Consider the following 27,460-nt stretch of genomic DNA (forward strand, 5'->3'; position numbering starts at 1 on the left):
TTCCCACAAAAACGCTTTTCAAGCTAATCTGCTATATCAATTGATAGGCGGTCAATTATGTATAATACCAATTGCATTTCGTTGTTGTTTGAAATTCTAGTAAAGGCCTACGACCTGTTGATGCACCCGGTCTTGCTCATTTCGGATTTCCATTGAATCCTTCAGTTTTTGTTTGTTCCTTTAATTTATATTCTTAATCGCTTGATGGAAATTTGATAAACTACTGTTGCCTATATTGAACACGATGTTAGTTTTAAGACACACACACACACATATATAGATACATATAATCAGTATAACTGATTATCCCTTTTCTTCCGTGTTTGAACGCATATGTCAATATTGAACATGTTGAAGGGTATATCATTTTACTAACTAATCAATGAGCATGATCAGATAATTACATAACATATGTCAAGATGAAAAAACAAAATTACTAAGTTGATGGAATTGAAATGCATTATTTAATAGTTCTAAAACCAAATACGGGTAAGTTAGAATAAAACCTTTACTATTTTTTAAATATATGTAAAATAACGCTTTACATTTCGACATAATTTTTAAGCAAACATGGCATCGTTTATCAAACAAATTATTTTCCGTACTTACAAAGCAGATGGAAAAAGGTTGATTACTAAATATATAAAAAAGTAAAAGCATTTTGTTTTTCAAAATCAAACGAGCCTGTTATTCTGCAGTTTCATGCTTGTTCATGTCTGTCGTATTTGTTTTTCGTACATTATATTAATGTAATTTAGGTCGTATTTTATCTCGTTTTTAAAAATTTCATATTTGGTGTTAAAATAAATATGGTGTACTGGAAGTGAATTTAAAACAAAAACCTGGAAAAACTTACTAGCCAACAAAGATTCGCTTTTATTTGTAAATCTCTATGTATATAATTTGAAATGTTAATCATTTAGAATAAAATAATTGCCTTAACACATTAAAAAGAAGCACAACTATATATTTTTTTTGTAGTTATTACACACCATATTATTCATGTGGGGTTTTCCATCAAAACAAATTATTGTACTTTGATAGGTGGCTGACCAATATCTTGAAAAAAAAACCAATGTTATGTTAGAAATATTATTAGTGGGTATCAAAACTATTACCAAATAAAAAAAAAACCATACATAATATGTATAGGCTTTATTGCTTGACTGGTAAGATCGAAACAAATTGGGGGATATATATATGGAATACAATTATATAATACAAATTTGTTTCAAAGAAACTTTATTCGATGAATACAAAATAAACAAAGCAAAAATTGATGTCTTCTTAAATAAACAAAAATCAGGTATACACATGTATAGGCTATATATAACAATCAACATATGGCATATGACATATGTTTATGAATTGTATTCTTCGTGTCATTAAAGGTTGAATAAATCATAACAATACTTTCTTACTGTTTTAATTAAAAAAATGAATCATTTCCGCATTGTTTCAACATCTGCCACCAGTTTTCTTCACGATGTATATAGTATATATCATGATATTGATTCGAAACGATGTCATATTTTGAAAAAAGAAATGTGCACATGATTGAATAGAATTCCTAGTTTTTCTGTTTGATTTGTATTGGTATTGTGCATACAATTAAACAGTAAATATTTTACTGGTCTCTTCGGATAAGTATCCATTATTAATGAAAAGTGATGTCTAGAGATTTCGTCTTTTATATTGATTTATTAAAAAATATATTGAACGTTTTGATGTTTTTTCTCACATTAAAAATGTACGTTGCCATCCGTATCTGCTGTTGATTTCGTGAATGTTTTTTTCTGTCATTGATAAAATCTTGTATCGGTGTCGAAAGATTAAATTCCCTGAAATTATTAATTTGATTATGAAACACCCAATTTAATGACGCGACTGTGTCTTTAGATAAGGTGAATTTGGTCTGTTTTTTTTTACACAACCCCCGTCTCTCTATTATACTTTATAATTACACGATAAGGTATTTTTGTATTCCATATTAACGAATTAAACAAAAAGTCCCATCTTTATAAAATCTTTTCATATATGTTGTATATGCTCTTAAATGAAGAAGGAAGTACGTAGCAGTCTAAAATTTAACGACGGTTGTGATAAATTTAAAACGTATTCAATATGTTTATTAATTTTTATTAATATTACATTAAGTAACTCTTACTTAATATATATATAAAGTTAAGTAACAATTATAATATATAAATAAGGCCGTTAGTTTTCTCGTTTGAATTGTTTTACATGGTCATTTTGGGGCCTGACTATGCAATATGGGCCTTGCTCATTTTTGAAGGCCGTGCGATGACCTATAGTCGATAATTTCCGTGTTATTTTGGTCTCTTGTGGTGAACTGTCTCATTGGCAATCATACCATCTTCTTTTTTATATTTATACATTTTCGATTGAAAAATGTCAAGTGTAGTATGAGAATCCTTTGCTCATGATCCCTTACAGAAATAGTCAGATATAAAACTTCGTATTTAGGAAGGATCCAGGGCTTCGTAAAAATGTACTTTAGTTTTGTTTGAATTTTCACTGGCCGGAATAAGATTTACACCTTTAATCATTTTTACCAGTAAGAGATCATTTTAAAGTAATATCTTGGTATATGATAATATGAACTTTTAATATTTCTGCTAAATGTGGAAACATTTTTCATAATAAAGTGATATGTGTTTGGTGTACATGTATGTGAATGTATTTTTTTTCAAGTCATATATAATTGTATTCACGTCGCCAGAGTCCTCGGGTGGGGGATTCGCTCTTTCAGCCTTAGAGTGGATTTCAGATCCACTCTTTCAGCCTAAGAGTGGATTTGTGGCAGATTTTTCTCCCCACCTTTGCTATTCTTTGTCATTTATTCAATTGACATGATATTAGTTGATGTAATTTCGTATTAATTATGTATTATTATTTCATATTAAATATGAACTTTTATGTCAAATGTTTTATTTGCAAAATGTATTTTTTGCATTTTATGATTTTGAATAAATGACCTTTTCTCGTCAGTTTAGTTTTTATATCATATAGCAAATCAAGCTCAGACTCTGGTTTGTGTATACATAGTATGTTTATGGTATCTAGCTGTCTGTCTTAAAACCAATTTTATTTGCTAATTGAAAATTAAGCGGAATAAAATAATTTAAGACAGCAGAGAAGATAATTCTGTTTTTATTGGTTATTACTAACCGACTTAAATAAAAGAGTCAGCTATTAATGCTGTAAATGTACGATATCTCTAGTCTGGTCAAAGGGTCAGAGTGTCCTACTTAATTAAACGATAAATTGTTGAAATTAGATAACATGTTTTCACGTGCAGAGAAATTTCACTTATGACCAATGCATGATTGGATATCATCTTTCTTATTGGTCAATGATCTTGCGGGTCAGTACGAGTTCACGTGTAAGTGTATTGTGGTCACTTCCTTTTCTCATCAGCATTTGATGTGTTAACTTGTGATTCTTATCAAACAATTTGTTCAAAATTCCCACCCACATACCGCCCTTAATGTTATCTTTTGAAGTAGATATGTATATATGTTTATTTATGGGGCAGATTTTTCTCCCCACCTTTGCTATTCTTTGTCATTTATTCAATTGACATGATATTAATTGATGTAATTTCGTATTTATTATGTATTATTATTTCATATTAAATATGAACTTTTATGTCAAATGTTTTATTTGCAAAATGTATTTTTTGCATTTTATGATTTTGAATAAATGACCTTTTTTCGTCAGTTTAGTTTTTATATCATATAGCAAATCAAGCTCAGACTCTGGTTTGTGTATACATAGTATGTTTATGGTATCTAGCTGTCTGTCATAAATAACAACTCTCGAGCTCGTGTGTATGACAATGGTTTGTTAGCTTTACACAAAATATGACTATTCCTGGACTTTAAAAAAGAAATAGCTCTAAAAATAAACTCATCTGAAGAAATGGAAATATTTGCTGCTTCCAAATATATTTTTAACATTGCAACTGGACATAAATCAGAGTTAGTTTTTGCTATCACAACTACATTGCCTTGTCTGTAAACGTCGGTTTTGCTAGATACTACGGTGATTTCGACATGCGAATCGTAAAATCGTAAATTCGAAGCTTTTAAATGAGAAAGTAAACTGTATCTTAAAAATCCCGCATAACTCAAAAGACTAAACAGCAAATTCTTAAGTCTGCAAAATAAGAAGATAAACCAAACTTGTCTATGACTATCTTTATTATATCGTGAGTGATAGGTTCTTTCTTGTTAACTGGTTTTGATAAAAGTCTGACTCCACCTTCTAGAACTATTGACAAAAAATCACTTGTAAACACATTACTATACAGGTTTAAATCATGTTCCCATTTTATTCCATAAAAAGCTCCATTTAAAACAGAAGATGAAACTTCGGATTGTATCAAAAATGATAAATAAACTGCAACTGTTATCACTGAAGCTGGCAGTGGACATAAATCGTAATTTGAACACCAAACGCTAAATCTTTTAAAAGCGTAAGAGTACTTTTTCACAGTGTTTTTGCTTTTGCTTGCTTCTGCTATATTAGGGAGTTTACTAGCAAAGTCACGTAATGACGGGTTTTGAATTGATTGCAAATCTTTCCAATACGAAAATTGAAATCTCTGAAAAGATATTTAAAACATTTTCAACAAAACTTAAGAACCGGAATGATATAAATAAATGTACGAAAAATTAATTTGCCGACATAAATTCTCTATACACAAGTTTCTTTTTCACTATGTAATTTACTTTTGTACCATTGGTCTTCTCAAAGTTTTTGCCTCCAGAAACATACTCTCTAAGCTTCGACAAACTTGCATCAGAATGCTGTTCATTTTCAATGTCCTCTAGACTAACATCCTTAATACTTCCTGGAACTTTTAATTTCGGATATGGATTATCTCTCTTCTTCGCTTGCTGTCGAGTTACTACACTTACCGACGGAGATATATCGGGATCATAAGGCTCCCTAGCACCATCTATATTTCCTATAATAACATCATACAATGGTTGTTCCATACACCATGCTTTTACTTCACCTTGATAATAAGGACTGTCTATAGTAATTATAGCTATAGGTACTTTAACACTCGATCCATCAGCTAATACACATGTCTGATAATCATCTAGAAAACAATCTATACTTACAAGACTTTTCTTTATAACGACTCCATTACATCCTGTATCGCGAAGTACTGTCACAACACGGTTACCTAACTTACCTTTAGCTACAGGCATTTTGATTGGTTTCTTTTCACACTGTTCAGGTATTGTAAGACTACTAACCTGTGTAGTAATAATGCTATCAATAAGAGTAATAACATTACCGCAAATAGGAGTTTCCTAACCCCGTGAACCACTATTCTGTACATTACCAACTTTGTTTTTTAATAATGGACAGTTTGATATCAAGTGATCTGATTTGTTGCACTTAAAGCACTTTCTATCAAATCTGTTTCCACCACCATAACCTCCTGTATGTCTATTTCTATCTCTGTCACTTTGCTTTGGCGGTTCTTGGTTCCGTGCATTGTTGGGTTTTTGAGACGGCTGTGGCTTACCTTTTTGAGTCTGATTTGTAAGTGATACTATATTTACTCGCCTTGCCTCCTTAAATTGATCAGCATACCGAGTCATATCATCTATGGACTTCGGTACTCTCTCTTTCAGAAATAACATTACCTCGTTATTACATATGTGTAAAAACTGATCTCTTAACATAAGATCATAAAGTCCATCAAACGTCTTCAAAACATTAGACATATCAATCCACCTACTAAAATAACTACCCAAACGAACAGAAAACTGTTGAAACGTTTCACCAAACTCTGGACGACAAGATCTTAACTTCTGCTTAAAACCATCTTCAGTCATGTTATACCTCTTCAACAAACATGTCTTGAGAGCATCATAATCTAATGCTTGATCTGATGGCAGCAAAGCGTACACATTTAATGCATTACCTTTAAGAAGTGCACTCAAATGAGTGGCCCATATTGATTTGTCCCATTTTTGCGATATAGCATACCTTTCATAACGACGCAAATATGCATCCATATCATCAGTACCTTCCTCAAAAGGAGGTAGTTTAGGTACCTTTGAGGGGTTAACATTACCTTTTTCTTCCCTGTGTTTTTCAGTTTCAAATAAACGAGTATTATCTAGCCTTTTCAATACCAATTCATGTTCTAATCTTACCTTTTCAACTTCCCATTCTTCTTTCTCTCTTTCTCTTTCAAAACGTCTATCATCGCGTTGTTTCGCCTGTTGTAACTCAATGAACCTAATTAAATCTTCATTGGCTAACCCCAATGACTCACCATACTGTCGTAACTCTTTTAGACTCTCCATGATTGATTCCTGCTAATATGACTTGCTATGTAACAATAAACTAGACCAAGGTCAATGCTAAATATATCACATATCTATATCTCGTAACACTACGCTTTAGTATCACAGTTGACCATAGCCTGGTCCACAAGTGTCATTCGCAACACCAAATAAACAATAGCCTTAGTCTAAATTTACTCTAAATAACAATACCTACATTAACTCTACTGTTTGTACTTGCAGCGTGCAACAACACCGAGGCAATGTAGTGTAGAAATTTTACAAATTCTGAGGTTCCAATCTATCAGGATTCTGTCGACATTACAGTTTCTAAAAAATACAATAGTAAGCTTTACTACACGTTATAAATGTATATTCAATGTATAAAAAAAAAAATAATAATTCTTCTATAGAAAATATAAATTTAACTTCAAAATGTATAAGAAAAAAAAACACTTCAGACTTATCCCACTTCTGACACCAATTGTCATGGACAGACGGATGGATAAGTCTTACAGTGCTATTTTACAATATTGACTAAAGAATCAACGATTAGAATAAATAAATTATTTAATAAACAAACAAACAAAAAACAATTAAAAAGAAAATATACATCAAATTATTCTAAACATTAAAGTCCAAATAAATAGTTCAACAGCTTTAGTAGTTTGTATATCCAGATTACTTCCCTTTGTATCGTTATGACGGTTATGGTATCGTGCACGACAGTTCCACTATAATATGTAGATATGTTGTTTGATGAATTATGTATGAATGCGTTCAATCCATATAACCACTCCTTAACACCGCAGCATTGTATTACTCTGGTGCAGGCTGGAACCTAGCAATAATATAATTGTACAAACTCTTTAGTACGATTATCAATTTAGATATGCATTTTACTTGCACGTTCATGCAACATAAACATGAACTCTATAATCTCACGTTCATAAAATGAACATATATATTCTATTAATTTACGTAGATAAATACGCACATACATTTTATATGTAGCAAAATGTATCATACTGTAATAAATATCATAATTTGCATGATAGTTTCACGTACATAAGGAAATTCGGAACCTTGTACACATAAATATCACGTACATTCAATTTGTACCCGTAATTAACAATCTTTTTCTTGTTCACTAGTAAAACCGCAAATATCTGAATATAAAACATGGTTTTCATATCTTTAAATCCGTTTACAAAACATTATAAATTGAACAATTTACATAATGAAAAATTGTCTGCAGAAGTCTGAAAGTTTCAGAAATTTGATAAACAAAAGTGAGACACAGAAAAGTATAAATATATGTAAGAGCAAAACACTTACCTTGGAATTGATGCACTAGACAGTAGAACCATTGTAGGTTAAATTTAACTATCAAATATGAAAATGCTCTAACGAGTGTGGCATCCTTCCACACGAAAAATCCCAAGCAGAAATAAAATGACAACGTGTCCAAAGAACTCATCTGACCACTGTTTAAAAATAGCCAAACCTGTCCGAAGAACTCGATTGACCACTATTTAAAAATAGTCAACAGGTGTGTAAATAGGCTAAGCCTAATCAGTATGCGTTTAAACACAGGTGAACCAAACTTAGGTCAAACGTACATATATACATAAAAGCGTATGTTAAAACTATGTATAAAAAAAACTGTGAAAAAAGGCGTCCTGCGCAAAGACTGCAAGTGCAATTCTCTGATCATTACGACAATTTCGAAATCATTATCTATATACAAGTTTGACTGAATAAATATGTGAATTACTCTATAAAAATTCATCTGGATCGTGACAGTCATTATAATGATTTTAACAACAACAAAAAATTCCCTCGCAACGTTTGATAGTGTTATCTTGGATCTTGGTTTTGGGTGAGATAGTGATATGATAAATATCATGTCAGTTCCGGAGAACCGAATACGGACTTTTAACTTTCGTAACTTACAGCCAACCAATCAGCGGTAACGACCAAATGATAAAACAGTGTAATAATGCAACGTTTCAAACCAAAAAGTAAAAATTCAAGAATGTACAAATACCAAAAAAAGACCTTATTATTTTTCTAATGTTTTTTTCCTATGTTTTTTTTTGTCTTCTTCCAGCATTTTGTTTTGCCCTCCCTCCTACCGCCTCTATTGTAGTTATCAATCTCGAATTTGAACCATCGATAGATCTCATCATGAACTTTTACCAGATGAACTTTTGTAGAATTTCATCATCCCCTTAGAAGTTAACTCTCTTTTATTGATTTTGTTTTAACATGGCCCCCTCTTTCTCATTTAAAGATATCATGACTTTCATTAGGACAATAGGTAGATCTCAAAATGATGTATTACCATATGAGGCTGCATAGGATTTCATAATCCCCTTTGAGGGTTATATCCCCTTAAAGCAATTTCTTTTAATTGCATTTTTCTTAAAAAGTATAAGAGATAGAATCAAATTGAAAACAGCAATATATACAGGACCAGGAACAGATGGCAATGTTAATAAACATAAACAATTGTTTTGTTATTAACCCTTATAGGGAATTATTTCTCTTGAAAGATTATACATTGAGGCATGTTTTTCTGAATCAACAACAGCTTATCACCTGTAATTTTCAGAAATTGAAGAATTTAACATGCTAAGTTTGACGAATTACCAAAAACTTTCAACAAAAAAACAAAAAAACCTGAAATTTTCATCTTTTAAATTGACTTTGTAAGTTTCGTAAGTTTTATTTATATAATTGATAAGGCATGATTTTTTTAACTTTGCTTAATGCGGTCATTATGTATATCAAATTGAAGGTCTAAATGATCTCTACTCAAAAATGAAAATTTCAAACCCCTTTTTCATCCCAGTGGGAAGGGTGGGGTCATTTAGTGCCAAGCAATCAAACTTCTCTGGTGGTTAGGTTGTCGCATATCAAATGAAAGTCCATAAAGCGTACATTAAATTGACGTCCCCACAAAATGGGTTGGGTGGGGTAATTGGGTGCAAATAATAAATTTTCTATTAAGATAAGGTTGTTGTATATCAAATGAAAGGTACATTTCAAATATCAAATTCCTGTCCTCCAAAATAAGTCGGATGGGGTTATTTAGTGCAAAAATAAAACTGTGTAGAACATGTTGTAGTCGCATATCAAATGAAAGATCGTCAAGTCTACATTACATATAATATACTTCCAATCTTCTCGTAAATGTAGGCGGATGGGGTCATTAAGTGTAAAAAGGGAGAAGTTTTAGAAGTTATGCTTGTCGTATATCAATGGATAAGTCATAGAAAGTCCATTACGAAAAAATCAATTTTGCAGGAAAGACCTTTCAATTGTTTTACAAACAATTGAGATACTAGGTCTTTTTTCGAGGACAAGTCAAGATTTGTTTCCTGTTTATTTGAAATCACAATATTGGGGTTTATTTTTTATATTTTTCGCTTGAAACTGTTTAGTCCTTCATTTACGAAATAAATAAGACAGAAGTTATAAAAGCGAATAAAAATGTTTTTCTTTATGACTTAAAATAAAAATTTGTCAAATTACTATTTATCTTGTTCAAATAATAAAGTCAAAACGCCTTGAAGATCTTGACAAGTATTCCGGATTGGATTCTTTACTTAGAATTAAGTGTATTGACAAAAGAAAACTTTATGATTTTATCTTATTAGTTTTTATTGTATAACTACTTAACAGCAACCATACATGTATGTTTAATTTACTTAATCAAACATTGTCAAAATCAACAGGTAACTAATGTTTTCCATGATAAAACTTCAAGGTACAAAATAAATATATAAAACGAAATATACACATAACGAAACAACACAAAATAAATTAAAAAAGCACGTAAACGTACACACATACACAAAAAATATTCGAGCAATCAGATTCGTCCACTTTTATCAAGATAAAAAAAAAGTCAAATATTTCAATATTTCATTAACCGTCGTAACCATATATCAGACGTTAGTTACATAGTATAGAAGGCTATTTAAAAAAAATGGATTTACCTTCAAAATACTTTCAAATATACACGAGGATAAACTGGACTTGGAATGACTGAAATTACAGCCATTATATTTTCCATTAGGCATTTTGCCGATCTTCACACCATGGATCCCTAAACGCCATATGGTGTCATAAATGTTCTCAACTCCTGTCTCTTAAAGGAAAATCCGGTGAAACTGCGGCAAAATCATGAAAGAGGTTCTAGAGCTTCTATTTGGTGAGGTTATTTATTTTAGTCTTTAATTGATGAGGGGAAAAATATAAAAACAAATTCAATGGTTTAACTGCATATTACTTATTGAATAATGCCTCTTTGATAACGCTCGAGATCAAATTATTGAAAAGTGCAAGTTTATGCAAATAATTGAGGGTTTGTGGATAAAAATGAACAAAAAATATAGCGAACTGGTCTTTATTCTGATAGGTTTAAATGACAACATTAAAACTTAAACATGGGAGTATGTATTTTCATTATTTTTGTAATGTACAAGAAGTCTTTTATTTATTTTCGTGATAATGATTTTCTATCAACAGCAGATTCATAAATAAAAACTCATTAAGATGTAACCTGTACAGCAACTGACTTAAGATTTGGGACATTATTAAATTGTGTGTACCTTTTGTTGTTCAACTGGTGGATTTAATAACAACAAAGTACTTTAAAATTCTCTGAAAAATATACATATATCTTCCCAAAGAGAAGCAAAAATACTTTCTGAAGAACGGGTAAAATCGAAAATCAATTCCAAACCAGTAAACAACAAATATATTAGGATAAACTTAAATTTATTGTTATTAATTAATAACAGAACCGTATATATATGATCTGAGGGAAACAATTATGCAATCTTTCAATGAATAATATAAGATTAGCCGATCATACGCGATATGCTTCCTTAGGTCTCTGGTGGATAGTTGTCTCTTTGACAATCATTCAACATCTTCAAATTATCTTCATCTGATATCAATATAAAACATTTTTTACAGATAAAATTATGCAAAATGCATTGATTTTATCGACTCGAATGTTGTGTAATTTAACAGTTCGTGCAATACTATAAGTATGGAATTAGATTTCTAAATACTGTGAAAGTTTATGGTCAAATTTCTTTTCACTTTGCTTACACATTATGTAAGTACAATTTTTAGAGATTGCAAAACACTCACTTAAGAAATTCCAAAAAACCTATTTACACATACCTGGAATTTATGACTACTAACTGCTTTTTCGCTGCAACAGTTTTATGCTAAAGACATTTTTGGTAGCAAAAATGGTTCGAGTGACATCCGTGTCCAACGAGAAATAATTTGTAAATAAAGGGCTTATTTTAGTTTGGCTTCTCACCGAACTTTGTTTATCGTTGATACTGTATTTTATTAACTTTTGTTTTTACTTAAAACTATATTCATGCGTTTCTCCAATATTATCTCCAAATACAATTTTTTTTAAGATAAAAAAAACCTCTTCATGTTGAACAATCCAAAAGATCTCACATACAGCTGTCTTTATATATGATACAGGCATTTTCTAAATTTAGGCATTTTGTAAAATGCCTGAAAGATTTAGTCATTTTGCATACTGACTGATTTCTCTAGGCATTTTACAAAATAACAAAATGCCTGCAATTATTTTATAGAATGAAATGTTAAAAAAAACCCAATAAAATCTCTGAACACTGGAGCAGTTTTATTTATGATTACTGAATTTAACAAAAAGAGTTTAAATAATCGAGAATAAATTTCATTGAATATTCAAAATTCACCTAGCACAGAACGCGATAATTATTTATTATTTCCAAGAATGTTTGGACCACCGAATTATTACACAATATTTGTCCGTTTTTTTTAGCAAATATACTGTTCAACCACATTTGGTGATACCAAAATCATCACACATTCAGCTCTTTATGTAACTTAACTGATAAAACACTTTGCGTTTGGCAACATTAGGTTTATAGATAAGCACACAAGTTGCACATGCATATCTTCTTTTCCCCAAATTATCAAAGTACATTATCATGATCAGTTAGACTTGTATATAATTCATATACTTTAAGGTGTTCTCTATACATTTATACTTTAATACTTCTAATTTATTGTATCAAGTCGAATAACATTAATTTAATGGTACCAATTCTACTGCACCAGTCGAGCATTTTGGTATTTAATGTCTTTTCGATAAAGCTTGAGATCAAATTATTGACAAATTCAGATTTATTAAAAGATTAAGAGCTTGTGAATAAAAAATAATAAAAAGTGTGGCCAACAATTTTTTTTTTAGATCAAACGACAAAATTCTATATCTGCGGATATCAGGTATTTGTCGTTGAATACTTACATATTGCCAAGCTTAAACTTTAAGTATGGGAGTATGTATTTTTCACAAGTTTTGTTATGCACAAGAATTCTTTCATTAAGATAGAGTTTTTTTTGTCACTATTATTAAAGAAAACAAATGTAGTAGATTTATCGATTCTCAAAGCATTAAACTCACATACGTATATTTATATTGCAACAACTTTTTTCATTCTTTAAAACCAAAATGTTTAGCTGATACTTTTTTTTAACTATAGTTCTTTATATTATCATAATAAAAATGACGATATATAACTCGTTAAACTAATATTTTGCTATTTAGAAAATATTGCATTTGATGTCAAAATTTTGTATTTGTCAATTATTTGCAAAATTTTGGTCATATTTTGGAATGAAACAAAATATATTTGTTATTGGGCAGTTTTCAATCTACATATTATGAACTCGTTCCATTGTCGTTTTTTTATCATTGTAATAAGACAGCATTGATGTTACATTTTTTTCTTTTTCTTTTTATTATCAACAACTTTTAAGATAAAAAAAAGATACATATATTCTGAAAACATTAAAGTGTTAACAATATTTCTTAAGACCAACTCATATAGTTATAGAATATGTAGACATGTACAATAATTCAAAATAAGGAAAGGAAACGTATAAATGATTAGTAAGCTTATTGTTTCTACGATATATACAACTATTCTACTTTTACTATGTTACCGATCGTGCAAGACCTTCATGGGTAATTAATCTATTAACACACCCATTAGAAATATGAATCATATGTGTTACTAAAATCATCATGCTGCAACCACTTTATTAAAGTCGAAATACAAGAAAAAAGTTTCTGGAACATATTCGTCTACTTTTCATCTGGGAACTATACATAATATATTGGTCCCAAGTTATTTTGAGAGTGTTTACAAATGTAAACGGAATTTTACGTTTTCAGAAATGTCACCATATATTCACAACAAAAAAGTTATTGGTTCAATGATTTTAGTCTGTAATCATTTTTCTTTTGATTGACGTTTTGAGTTTGTTATCATTGTTATAAGAGTGCAGTGAACTTGCATCTATTTTTTCTATTTTCTTTAAAGATAAAAAAAAAACCTTTATAAGATATGATTTATCTTCTTGAAATCATCAGAGAGTAATTAATTTTAATCAGACCAGTTGATAGTTATAGATATATATATTTCAATATAAGAATAGGAAAATACATAGTAAGGTATACAAATGATAAAACCATTCTACTAAAACTATATTACCGACATGGGTAATCAAACTGCTTATAATAACGTACGAACCATTATGATACATGTTTTCACCCCTAAAATCATCGTTCTGCGATTACTTTATTTAAATTCGATAATATATTCAAATTATTTCTCGACCATATTGGTCTATTCTTTAACCTGTACATTGCATTTGCAAAATGTTTTTGAGACTGGTGACAAATGTAAACATGGAAATTTACGTTATTAGCACTATCAACGTATATTCGCAAAAAAAACAACTAATTGGTAATTATATGGTTATTCACAGTTATAGAAGATTTTTTTTAACAAAACCTATCAATGATGGATTCCTTTTCAAATGCAATTCGGGTAAGAGTTCCTGATTAAATGTTCATGAAACAGTAGAGACATGGAGGAGCTGCAGACGGTAAAACAGAAAAGAATTTCATTAAATCATATCACTATCTCACCCAAGACCACGACAGAAGAAAGCACTATCAAAGAATGCGTGGAAATATTTGTTGTAAAGAATCATGGTGATGACACTAAAAGATAAAAAAAAAACATTATTATACATGATATACTATCTCCTTGAAATCATTATAGAGTAAACAAAATGTTATTAAGACCATTTAATAGTGATAGATATATACATAAAATATTTCAATATCAGGATAGATAAATAAATGACTAGTAAAGTTTATGTTCCGGACCATATGAGTATTTGGACCATACGCGTATGGTCATTCCCATAAAGGTATATACTCATATGGTCTGACCATACGCGTATGGTCGGGGTAATTGACACTCTGTAACAGTTCACTTTTAATACTTCTAAACTCTTCATATGGTATGACCGTTCATTAAAAAGACGCTATCATATAGGTAATTTTATTATTATATCATAATGAAAAGATTAGCTAAATAAAAATTACATGTTTCACATATTTAATTTTACTCACTTGTCAAAACTATAAAAAAAAAACACATTTTATGCCGATGGTCATTACCGATTTGTTATTACGAGTGAATGGCAATATGTCGACTAAAAAAAAAAATTCCTAAAATTTCGTATTGAACTGTTACACAAGAAGTCACTGGAAAGTAAAAATAATACATTGTCATGTAACCATCATTGTTTTTTTAGATAAATTTTTTTTATTATTGAAACTTATATAATGCAATTAAAAAAAAAATCCTATATGGTCCAAATACTCATATGGTCCAGCCCGTTAATAACCAAACGAGTATTATACTCATATGGTCCGACCACACACGTACAGTCGGAACATACGCGTATGGTCGGACCATACGAGTATACGCATATGGTCATGACCATACGCGTATGGTCCAAATACTCATATGGTCCGGAACATATACAAATGTATTTCCAATAAAACCATTCTACTTATTCTTTGCCACTGCTGGTGGAGATTTATTTCCCCGAGGGTATCACAAGCCAAGTAGTCAGCACTTTTTGTGCTGACACGAATTGTCATTGATATGATTATATTTTTAGATTTACTGTTTACAATTTTTTGAATTTTTTTAAATACTAAGGCTTTTCTACCTCAGGCATAGATTACCTTAGCTGTATTTGGCAAAACTTTTAAAATTTTGGTCCTCAATGCTCTTCAACTTCGTACTTTATTTTGCCTTTTTAACAGTTTTTGGATTCGAGCGTCACTGATGAGTCTTTTGTAGACGAAACACGCGCCTGGCGTATATTCTAAATTTAGTCCTGGTATCTATGATGAGTTTATTTATTACCGATCGTGTGAGATCCTCATGGCTAATCAAGCTCGTAAAACAACCCAAAAGAAGTAATAATGTATACGAACCATATACATTATGATACATATTTTTATTCCCTTAAATCCTCATTTTGAAACTTCTTTATAACAATTTGATAATTCAATTAAATTATTCCTGGATCATATTCGTCTATTCCTTCACCTTTGAACTGTACATTACATTTTGGTTACAAATATTTCTGAAACTGTTATCAAATTTTGAAAAGGAATTTTACGTTGATAGCGATATCGCCATACACTCACAGCAAAACGCAATTGGTTCATTGTTTTTAGTCTGTGTATTGTCTGATTATTCACAGGTATACAGAAGGTTTGTTATACAAACTCTGAGTTAAATGTGTTTTGATTTTTTTTCAAATAAAATCCCAATGGTATTTGTATATTCATTTAAAGTAATGCTTATACATAATTCCCTAAAAAATGCAGTTCAGTTAAAGGCATTTCTGCTCATATGAAAATAAAACTGTAGAGATTAGGAGGAGCTGTAAAGGTTTAACCCGAAAAGTTTTTCATCAAATCAAATCAAACTTTGCCTTCTTTCTTTGTGTTTGTTGGCAAACTGACTTGAGCCTAATTGTTACGCCAAATAATGATATCTTATCTAAGGTAAGTTATTGTTTTGAGAAAATGCCATTGTTAAAGCAGCCACTAATTCTATATTTTTTTGGCGAACCGGATATAATTTGTTCATGCCAACTATTTCTTTATTTGAAACAAAGATAAATTCTGCATGATTGTTTTAAAAGTGCAAATTTGACAAAGACTAAAAGGATAAAATCAATGTTGGTAGTACAGCTGTATACAGAATAAAGAAATTAGAAAATATAAAAATTTGTATTTGCATTTTATATATTTTCTTATTTATTATATCAAAAGGTTTTCTCTCTAAATTAAATTACAATGCAAAATATTTTAAAATTTCATCGGACTTGTGACGGCTACATGTATCTTTTTAGATAAGATATAATGTACTTGTTTATTGTAAGGGTTTTAGGATAAATATCAATGAAATTCGAACGACCATATCATATCGTTATAGAATATATAGACATATACAATATTACAAAATAAGGAAAGGAAATGTATAAATGACTAGTCAAGTAAACTTATTGTTTCTCTGATATATACAACTATTCTACTTTTACTATGTTACCGATCGTGCAAGACCTTTATGGGTAGTTAAGCTCTTTACACACCCATTAGAAATATGAATCATTTTTGTTACTATTCCCTAAAATCATCATGCTACAACTACTTTATTAAAGTTGAATAACCAAAGCAATTAATTCGTGGAACATATTCGTCTTTTTCTTTTTTATATATCACCATATATATATTCGCAACAGAAACAATTGGTTTATTGTTTTTAGTCTGTATTTTATCTGAACATTCGCAAAAGGTTTGTTAAACGAACCCTGAACTAAAGGTTTCTTTTCTTCTTTTTTTTTTAAAACAAAACCTATCAATGATGTTAGTACTTCCTTTCAAATGCAATTCAGTGGAAGAATTTCTCATCAAATGTAAGTAAAACAGTAGATACAGAGAGTAGCTACACATATTAAACCAGAAAAGAATTAAAAGACCATGACACCAGAAAACACCATTAAAGAATGCGTGGGAATATTATTTTGATAATATCTCGATGAATAATAGTCTGGCTGATTGGTGCAGATATAGAGCAGAATTGCTCACTTGATGAGGAAACCATGAAACTTTGCACAGTAGTTCTTGGTTGTATACCCTTTGATTTTAGCTATGGACCCACTCAGAAAAATCTAGTATGGCTGCCATTTTTAAGATGGCGGAAAAAAACGTTATAAATATCAAGATTGTCCGCAAAGAATTTTAAATAACTTCGAAAATTAAGTAATGATTTTTCAAAAATAGTCTTCATGTTCTTGAATTTGTTATCAATTAATTTTAAAATATATTAAATAAAATAGTTTGGTTATTTCTAGAACGCATACATTTGCAAATATGGCTGCATATACAAAAACAAATAATGAAAATCAAAATGTTCATCAATATGAAACATGTTATTGTTATTGTTCTTGAATCGCTTTCAGTCTTATTGGTTGGAATGAAATAGGTTGAATTGAGTCGATTGAACATTGATATATGTCGGTTAAATGTGGTGACAAATCCTCATCAGCAGTTTCAACCATGTTGTTATCATCATGACTGACTTCATTATGGAAACCAAAAACAAACTTTGGAACTTCATCATATGCAGTGTAAATGTCACAAATCCATTGCATAAAAACTTGAGATCTTCGTTTACTACCTAAGCACAGTTTTTTGTTTTTGCCATAGTATTGTTTTTGTGCTGTTCCATAAAACGGTCTCATATAACAATCAGTAGGATTTTCCTTGAAACCCACCATTCTATATGTAAATGTTCCTTTATTTGGACTATCTTCGCCCAACGCAGTGACGTATCCATTCTTCTGAAAATCTTTCCAAACCATTGGGTAAATATCAACGAAGTCCTTTTTAGCCAGTGTTTTTAGTGTTCGCGGTAATTCTAATTCTGTTTTCCCCGTCAAAATGGGTATAAGAGCTTGTGGGGTTCCATCACCTACGATATTATATCCGTTAAGTGTTGTTCCTTTGAAAGTCTCCGTGAAATATTCATATGTCTTTTTCAATCTTCTTTTATATGTCATATGAGACAGAGAATCAAAACCGAGCATTAATACATCTAAACCAAGACCAGAAGTAATATTAGCTATCTTTTAGTGATATTCTGGTACATTTCGCACGCCTACATGTACAATTTCGTACACATTTTTGTCTTTCGCGGTGCAGTGAACTTTCACAAAATCAGATTTAAGAGGTAGAACTGAAGAATCAGATAACGTCAAAGTTTCCAAATCTTTGTTCTGGAAGTAATCAATACGATCAAAATAAGTGAGTTGACAAGAAATACTTCCATGTTTTTTCTTAACTTCATCATTGGCTCTTGTAAAGGGAACTTACTGTGATGCACAAGTCTGTCGTCGTTTTGGGTCATGATTGCGGTATTTTCTGAAGATTTTATTTTTTTAGATTGAGGTTGGATACTCATCAGTGTTGTTAAATAAGTTACCACCATACCGACAAACAATCCAAGAAAAAAATTTCTTAATCGCGTTGAAATACACTGAACTTATCACTGAAAAGATAAAAATGAAAAAAAAACACAAAAAAAAATATCCAATTGTACATTTTATCACACTTGTTCATTCTTGTAAAATTTTACAATTTCTGATAGATATCAGATGATTTTGTAGGAGTGCCATAGAGAAAAGTCACACTTTATAAAAGTAAAAAATATAGGTCAAAGCACGGTCTTGAAAACAAATCATCGCAAGGTCTTTTGAAAAATGTTTTGCATGCCAATGACTTTAAAGGGGCACTAGCTGTCAAATTCATGGTCACCGATTTGACTCAAATTCTCATATTTGATTTATAACCATGTAAAACATTTATCCATACTATCAAAAGTCTAAAATAAACAGTTTACAGAGCATGGGGTAGATAATATATGGGTTCGTTTCGTGTGTATTTTAGTCCAAACGCCATCTAATTAACTACTGATTTGACCTCAGATGACCATATAAGCGATGTAAACATAAATAAAGATATGAATAGAGTAAACCAACACGTGCAATTGGATTTTTATAGGTCTGTTTGATTTTATTTTATAGATTAAAAATAGATGTTTCTCGTTGTTTTTAACCGTATAAGAATGATTGTATGTGCATCGAATTAGTAATCAAATGATTTACCGTAGTTTCACTTTCATTATTGACATTCCTTTTCTTTAAATAACCAGTACACGTACAATGCATGCGTTGTCAATGTCTAGCTAGGTGTTAAATTGAAGTTCACATGAATACGGATTTAAAGAGGTCGACTCATTCACTTGCAGGTGAATAACTAATAATCAATGTTTCTCAGCGTAATTTGACAAAATTAAACCTTTTTGGCTCATAAAGCTAATTGTTATTTCACTATTTCACTTTCATTATTGATTGAACAGAAAAAAATCAAACTTTACATTTTTTTATATATCTCGTAGCTAGTGCCCCTTTAAGGTCATCAACTCCAAAATTTGCTTTATAGAATGGGATTGAAATATGTTTTTTTCTAAACCAAGCAAATGCAAATGTTTTAATTTATTCAAACTGTTGATAAATCAAATAATTTTTAACACATTCTTATTATTATTTTTTAATATCCTCGTGAAATAAAAAAAAAGTAATCTCATGAAATAACAAATTTCAAATCTCATTAAGAAAATGATTTTTCAAAAGTGACTTATAAAAGATGTTTGTTACCCATTAACGTTGAAAGTTGCAGAGCAATTTGCAAAATCTATTTTTTTAGTTTCAAATGACAGATTCAGATTCAATATTTTATTAAAGTCTCACCACTTGTATAACATTATACATTCCAATATACATATACAACATTGCGTATAACATGAAATATTGAATAACATATATAAAGCATATTGTATATCAAAACTAACAGTAAACTATCATTAGCTTAAATACTAAAACATTTACAGGCGCCATACTATTCAGAATTATGAGAGACTAATATTAAATGATTAATTATATACAATATTTTACACAATTTTAAAACTATATTTACCTAAGATTTAAAATACATCATCAGCAATATACAAATAAAATAAGTGTTCTTCTACATAAAATATTAAAGCAGATTTTAGCAATTACCTGACATAGTTCTTCATTTCTGAATAAAAATATAAACTTTTAGTCAACAGACAAGTTTTAAAATTGATCATTATGTTTTACTGCTTCACTATACAATATATTTCGAAAAGAGGGACGAAAGATACCAAAGGGAGAGTCAAACTCATACGTAGAAAAAAAACCGACAACACCATGGCTAAAAATAAAAAGACAAACAGACAAATAATAGAACAGACGACCCAACATAGAAAACTAAAGACTAAGCAACACGAACCCCACCAAAAACTGGGGGTGATATCAAATGCTCCGGAAGGGTAAGCAGATCCCGCTCCACATGTGGCACCTGTCGTGTTGCTTATGTTATTACACATCCAGTAAATAGTATTATTTGGTAGGACACATTTGTGAAAAGGGAAGGGTATTATATTTACGACATAATACCCCAGTCCCACTAGACCACGATCGCATTACGATCTGTGAAAAAAAATGCAAATTTCAATGATCGTAGTGCGATCGTGTAGATCGCAGTAAGGTGAGGTCTTCAAGATCGTGAAGAGTGTGGCCAACTTTGAACATGTTCAAAACAATCGTGGTGCGGTCGTGGCGAAATCAGGTCGTAGTGGAAGCGTAGTGAGAGCGCACTAAGATCGTAGTAAGATCGCAAAGGTCGCTGTACAATCGTAGCGAGAGCGTAACGAAAGCGTGATTCTATTCGGAGAGACTACGCTACGATCGCACAGCGACGTTATCACGACCTCTCTACGACCAACACGTTCTCACTGCGACCTAACTACGCTTCCACTACGACTATACCACGCTGTTTACGACCATAGTACGATTCTAGCACGTCCTTGCCGTCCTCATCACGCTCTTCTTACGACCTGACTACGTTCACACTACGACAATCATTCTCATTCACATAAAATATATAAAAAAGCTCCCTAGATTTTGTTTGTTTAAATGTAATTATCCATTTGCTCTAACTGCTCAACCATGCTTCTCAGTTTTATAAAGATTAGATTTTCCCGTTTAAATGGTTTAACACTAGTAATATGTTGGGTCCTTTATAGCGTGCTGATTGATGTGAGCCAAGGCTCCGTGTTGAAGGCCGTACCTTGCCTTTAATTGTTTACTTTTATAAATTGTTACTTGGATGGAGAGTTGTCTCATTGGCACTCATACCACATCTTCCTATATATATTGATACATCTATGTCATATCGTTCACTAAAATATCGTCATTGAGCTTTATGGACCAGCAATAGGTTGTAATTTAGGTTGGATTGGTCGGTCCGACATCTCTGCTTGATCAGGATTCGTTACTTTGCTCCCTCTGCCTCTACATCAACTCCTACCATCATGCCCACGTGTTCTGGTAGATTTTGGTGGCATGACTGTATTGTTTCCGAGAAATCTACGATTTAATCAGAAATAGAAGGAATTGAACTGTATTGATATGTAACACGATGTTGACGTTATTGCTGAGAACGTAGTAAGATCGCGCTATGAACGTAGTATAATCGTGGTAAGAACGTGTTATAATCGCAGTAAGATCGTGTCGCAATCGGATGACTCGTGGTATGGTCGTAGTGAGAACGTGAAGAGCATAGAAAGATCTTGATAAGCGTAGTGAGGTCGCAGAATAAGCGCGGTGAGAACGTGATATAATCGTAGCGGGATCTTTGTAGAAGCGTAGAGAGGACGTAGTAGAATCGTGAAAGCAACGAAAATTTACATGTTCATGCCGCTCATACCGCGACCTCACCACGATCTAAATTTATTTTAGATCGCGGTGAGCGTAGTGCGATCGTGGTCTAGTGGGACTGGGACTTAAGGAACATATCCGATATCATCCGTAAAATTTACGAAGGGATGATTTCAACTTCACCATTTGGAACTCTTGATTTAATTGTTTACTTGTGAGTAGCAATCGAAGGTATGCATATAAAGGACATAAAGTAAATACATGTTTTCATCTTCAATTTTATTTTTACGCGTAAAACAACTCCTTTCACTTTTGGGTTTATTCTCATATCTTCCTGTTTCTATATTTAAGTTGCGAAACGCCATTTCTAAATTTTGCATAAGCACTTCTTAATATAATAAACACATTTGTTTTAAATATTACTCTGTACAATATTATGATTTATAAAGCTTATAAGTACGAAGCTTGTTATCAGTACTCTGACACAATTTTCTTTTGCCATTCAGCATTACATTTATTAAATAAAACATTTTCAACTTGTAGTTATTATTACTATTACTGTTAAGTCTGTTTTTTGTTATATCTACTGTACGTGACTCTGCATTTATGTATGCCGTCAATCGAACGACAAAATTATTTTTATGTCTACCTGTGCGAATTTCAAACGCGCAATTTTACACCAGTACTGAAAACCTTCTATCCTTTACGGGTAGACTTTACATATATAAATTAAGTCGTATAAGAAAAGCAATATGAGTATGTTAAATTTGATGTATGCCTTTTTGTGCTTCTTCGTTACATTTGATGTTTTTATAGTGATATTAAGATGATAACACAATATTGACTGCTGTACCTTATTTTTGACATTTTTACTCTGTGAGTATGTTTGTTTTGTTCATGCATCGTTGACAATGTAATGGAATTTGATGCGACTGTCATACAAGTGAGAGGTTTCGCTAGCTATAAAACCAGGTTCAATCCACCATTTTCTACATTAGAAAATGCCTGTACCAAGTCAGGAATATGACAGTTGTTATCCATTCGTTTGATGTGTTTGGACTTTTGATTTTGCCTTTTGATTTTTGATTTTCCTTTTTGAATTTTCCTCGGAGTTCAGTATTTTTGTGTTTTTACTTTTTTTTTGTACTGTATTATTATTTAACAAAAAAGATTTAGATGTTTGTTGAACCGAAGGGTTCCTAAAATGAACAACTTTAGTTTTATCTAAGTTCATATTCATAAAACTGGTAACACTACAGTTACTTTTTACATCTAATAGAGTCTGTAAATTATTTTCAATTTCAGCAATGAATATAATGTCATCAGCATATAAAAGTATACCAACATTTCACCATCAATGTCTACACCACTGTCTAGTGCTTTTAATACATCAATTAAATAATAAATAAAAATATTTAACATAACAGGCGATAAAACACATCCTTGTTTGAAACCTGAATTAACGCTAAACCAGTCTGTTATATTGTTATCATGTTGACATGAATATCAATTATATGGTCATTTTTATAAATTTTCTGTTTACAAAACTTTGAATTATTCGAAAAACTAAGGATTTTCTTACCCCAGGAGTAGATTACCTTAGCCGTATTTGGCACAACTTTTTGGAATTTTAGGTCCTCAATGCTCTTCAACTTTGTATTTGTTTGGCTTTTTAACTATTTTGATCTGAGCGTCACTGATGAGTCTTATGTAGACGAAACGCGCGTCTGGCGTATAAAATTATAATCCTGGTACTTTTGATAACTATTAATACAACATTCTACATGTGACAAGTGTTTTTTCGTAAATGTACACGGACGTTAATTTCATGAAAATTACAAATTTCAAACCTCATTAAGAAATGATTTTTCAAAAGTGACTTCAAAAGATGTTTGTTGCATTTTTCAAAGAAATTAGCTTTTTTAATTTGTAAAGCAATTTGCAAAATCTATTTTGTCAGTTAAAAATGACAAATGTTTGGCGTAAATATACACGGTCTATTAAGGGAGTAGACCTTGGTTCAGGGAGATATTAACTCTTTAAATCAGTTAAGCGTTTGTAAAAGTCAAGTTCATCAATGTATTTTAAGCATTTACATGAAACAGATTGAAAATAATCTATGTAACCTAGAAGCTTATAATATTTTCCTAAAAAATGGTTGACACAAACGTACTGATGATTTTAAGAGTTACTTCCCTTAACCTAGGTCTACCTCCTTAATATCAGGAAAAAAAATCAAAACACTATTTATCTTATATTCATTTTTTAAAATTAGTTTCGAAGGATAAACTAATGTTCGACAGAAATTTCTTGTTTTAATGTATCGAGGACCCAAATATCAATACATAATTGAGGTCTGGAGCTGGCATGTCAGTTAACTGCTAGTAGACTGTTGTTATTTGTGTATTTTTGTCATTTTATTTATTTTCTTTTGTTACATCTTCTGACATTGGACTCGGACTTCTCTTGAACTGAATTTTAATGTGCGTATTGTTATGCGTTTACTTTTCTATATTGGCTAGATGTATAGGGGGAGGGTCGAGATATCATAAACATGTTTAACCGCGCCGCAATTTTGCAACTGTCCCAAGTCAGGAGCCTTTGGCCTTTGTTAGTCTTGTATGATTTTTAATTTTAGTTTCTTGTGTATAATTCGGAGTTTAGTATGACGTCCATTATCACTGAACTAGTATACATATTTTTTAAGGGGCCAGCTGAAGGACGCCTCCGGGTGTGGGAGTTTCTCGCTACATTGAATACTCACTGGAGACCTTCGGCTGTTGTCTGCTCTATGGTCGGGTTGTTGTCGCTTTGACAAATTCCCCATTCCCATTTCAATTTTATTTTTTACAGAGTTTGTCTTTAGTGCCCTGTGGAGACAGTTGAGTGCCTCCACGTGCTAAAGGTTTATGCTCTTTTATTATACTATTTTTTTTGTAATATATATTTTTATTATTTTCATATCATTTTCAAATCTCATCTACAAATAAAGATGCACAAACAAATTATTCTGCTATAAATCATAAACATATAGTTAACCATACTTGTTACAAATTATAAAATACAAAGTCAGTAACAGAATACAGAGTACATCTGCATTGAGCTCTATTTCTTAATATTATTATCAATGCTTGACCATTTTTCTTTTTATCTTATTGCTTTACTGGTAGAGCACAAGTTCATAGAGACCATGTCAACCCTATAATAATAGTTTAGCCATTCAATTGCTTCAGCAACAGATGGGATTGTAAATCTAATACCCCAGTCCCACTAGGCCACGCTCGCACTACGATCTGTGAAAAAAATGCAAATTTTGATGATCGTAGTACGATCGTGTAGATCGCAGTAAGGTCGTATCACGGTCGTGGTGAGGTCTTCAAGATCGTGATGAGCGTGGCCAACTTTGAACATGTTCAAAATAATCGTGGTGCGGTCGTGGCCACATCAGGTCGTAGTACAAGCGTAGTGAGAGCGCACTAAGATCGTAGTAAGATCGCAAAGGTCGCTGTACCATCGTAGTGAGAGCGTAGCGAAAGCGTGATTCTATTAGGAGAAACTGCGCTACGATCTCATTGCGACGTTATTACGACCTCACTACGATCATCACGTTCTCACCGCGACCAAACTACGCTTCCATTACGACTATACCACGCTGTTCACGACCATAGTACGATTCTAGCACGCCCTTGCCGTCCTCATCACGCTCTTCTCACGACCTGACTACGTTCATACTACGACCATTATTCTCATTGTCATTTTCCCATAAAATATATTAATTCTCTCCAGGTTTTGTTTGTCTGTATGTAATTGGGACTTCTTGTCCATTTTCTCTAACGGCTCAACCATGCTTCTTGTTTTCATATAGATTATACCGTTGGTTTTCCCGTTTGAATGGTTTTACACTAGCAATTTTTGGGGCCTTTTATATCTTGCTGTTCGGTGTAAGTCAATTGGCTCCGTGTTGAAGGCCGTATCTTGGCCTATAATTGTTACTTTTAAAAATTGTTACTAGGATTGAGAGTTGTTTCATTGGCACTCATACCACATCTTCCTGTATCTATTGACACATCTGTTTCATATCTGCTATCGTTCACTAAAATAGCGTCATTTCAGCTTTATGGAACAGCAATAGGTTGTAATTTAGGTCGGATTGGTCGGTCAGACATCCAGTCTACTTGATCAAGATTCGTTACTATCAGAGCTCCATCTGCCTCTACATCAACCCTAACACCACGCCCACGTGTTCTAGTAGATTTTGGTGGCTTGATTGTATTTTTTTTCCGAGAAATCTACGTATTAATTATAAATAGAACTGAAGGAATGATACTATTTTGATATGAAACACGATGTTGATGTTATTGCTGAGAGCGTAGTAAGATCGCGGTTTGAACGTAGTGTAATCGTGGTAAGAACGTGCTATAATCGCAATGGAAGCGTGGTAAGATCGTGTTGCAATCGGATAACTCGTGGTATGGTCGTAATGAGAACGTGATGAGCGTAGAAAGATCTTGATAAGCGTAGTATGGTCGCAGAATAAGCGCGGTGAGAACGTGTTCTAATCGTAGCGGGATCGTTGTAGAAGCGTAATGAGGACGTATTAGCATCGTGAAAGCAACGAAAATTTACATTTTCATGCCGCTCATACCGCGACCTCACCACGATCTGAATTTAATGTAGATCGCGGTGAGCGTGGTGCGATCGTGGTCTAATGGGACTGGGGCTTTACTCTACATAAATAAACATATCTCTTTAATATCAGAATACATGTATTAAGAATATCTTTAAATAGATGATGTTAAACACCCAAGATTATACTTGATAAGGTTGGGAGAAAGCCTACATTAATTACATACATTTTTGAAACTTTTGAAAAAAATTAAGCCAGAATGTTCGAACATAACTACATTCAAAAAAGAGGTGTATGTATGTTTCTTTAGTTTCGGTACAAAAAGTGCACAGTTCTGTTTCACTATATTTACACTTCATAAGTAAAGTATTTGTTCCTAGAATTCTATGGAGTAAGCTGTATTGAAATGCCCTTAATGTGGGATCTTTAGTTATAATTAAAGGAAGACTAAAAAAATAATTCCATTCTTCGGCCACAATATCTATTCCCAATTTCATTTTCCATTTCTCTTGTATGCGTGATGGGGTTTCCTTTATTTTATCTAGAAAAAATTTATACAAATGTTTTGATACTTTATCAACTGTTTTAATGGCGGTAACAATTTTGTGACTGACAGTATTTAGTTTGATAAATACTTGAGAATGAATAACATTCTTCCATTCCTTCGGCAGTGCCAAGATTAGTCCATAGAAATCTAAGAAAGTTGTTT

General features: G+C 31.7%; 2 protein-coding genes across 2 annotated transcripts in view; one reads left to right on the top strand and one right to left on the bottom strand.

Annotated features, from left to right (window-relative positions):
* Positions 1-393: 393 nt before the first annotated feature.
* LOC139481463 (uncharacterized) overlaps positions 394-27,460 on the top strand; it is a 35,238-nt gene continuing 8,171 nt past the window's right edge. Inside the window, exon 1 of the mRNA XM_071264823.1 lies at positions 394-489. The gene's annotated coding sequence lies outside the window, so the exon portion shown is untranslated. The remainder of the gene's footprint in view (positions 490-27,460) is intronic.
* LOC139481462 (uncharacterized) lies at positions 4,765-7,935 on the bottom strand. Its single transcript, XM_071264821.1, has 2 exons — positions 7,677-7,935; positions 4,765-7,179 (listed from the first exon to the last, which is right to left on the bottom strand). Exon 2 carries the CDS (start codon positions 6,357-6,359, stop codon positions 5,352-5,354), a length of 1,008 nt encoding a protein of 335 aa, XP_071120922.1. The 5' UTR covers positions 6,360-7,179; positions 7,677-7,935; the 3' UTR covers positions 4,765-5,351.

Source organism: Mytilus edulis, chromosome 7 (genome assembly GCF_963676685.1).
Source record: "Mytilus edulis chromosome 7, xbMytEdul2.2, whole genome shotgun sequence".
Lineage (NCBI taxonomy): Eukaryota > Metazoa > Mollusca > Bivalvia > Mytilida > Mytilidae > Mytilus > Mytilus edulis.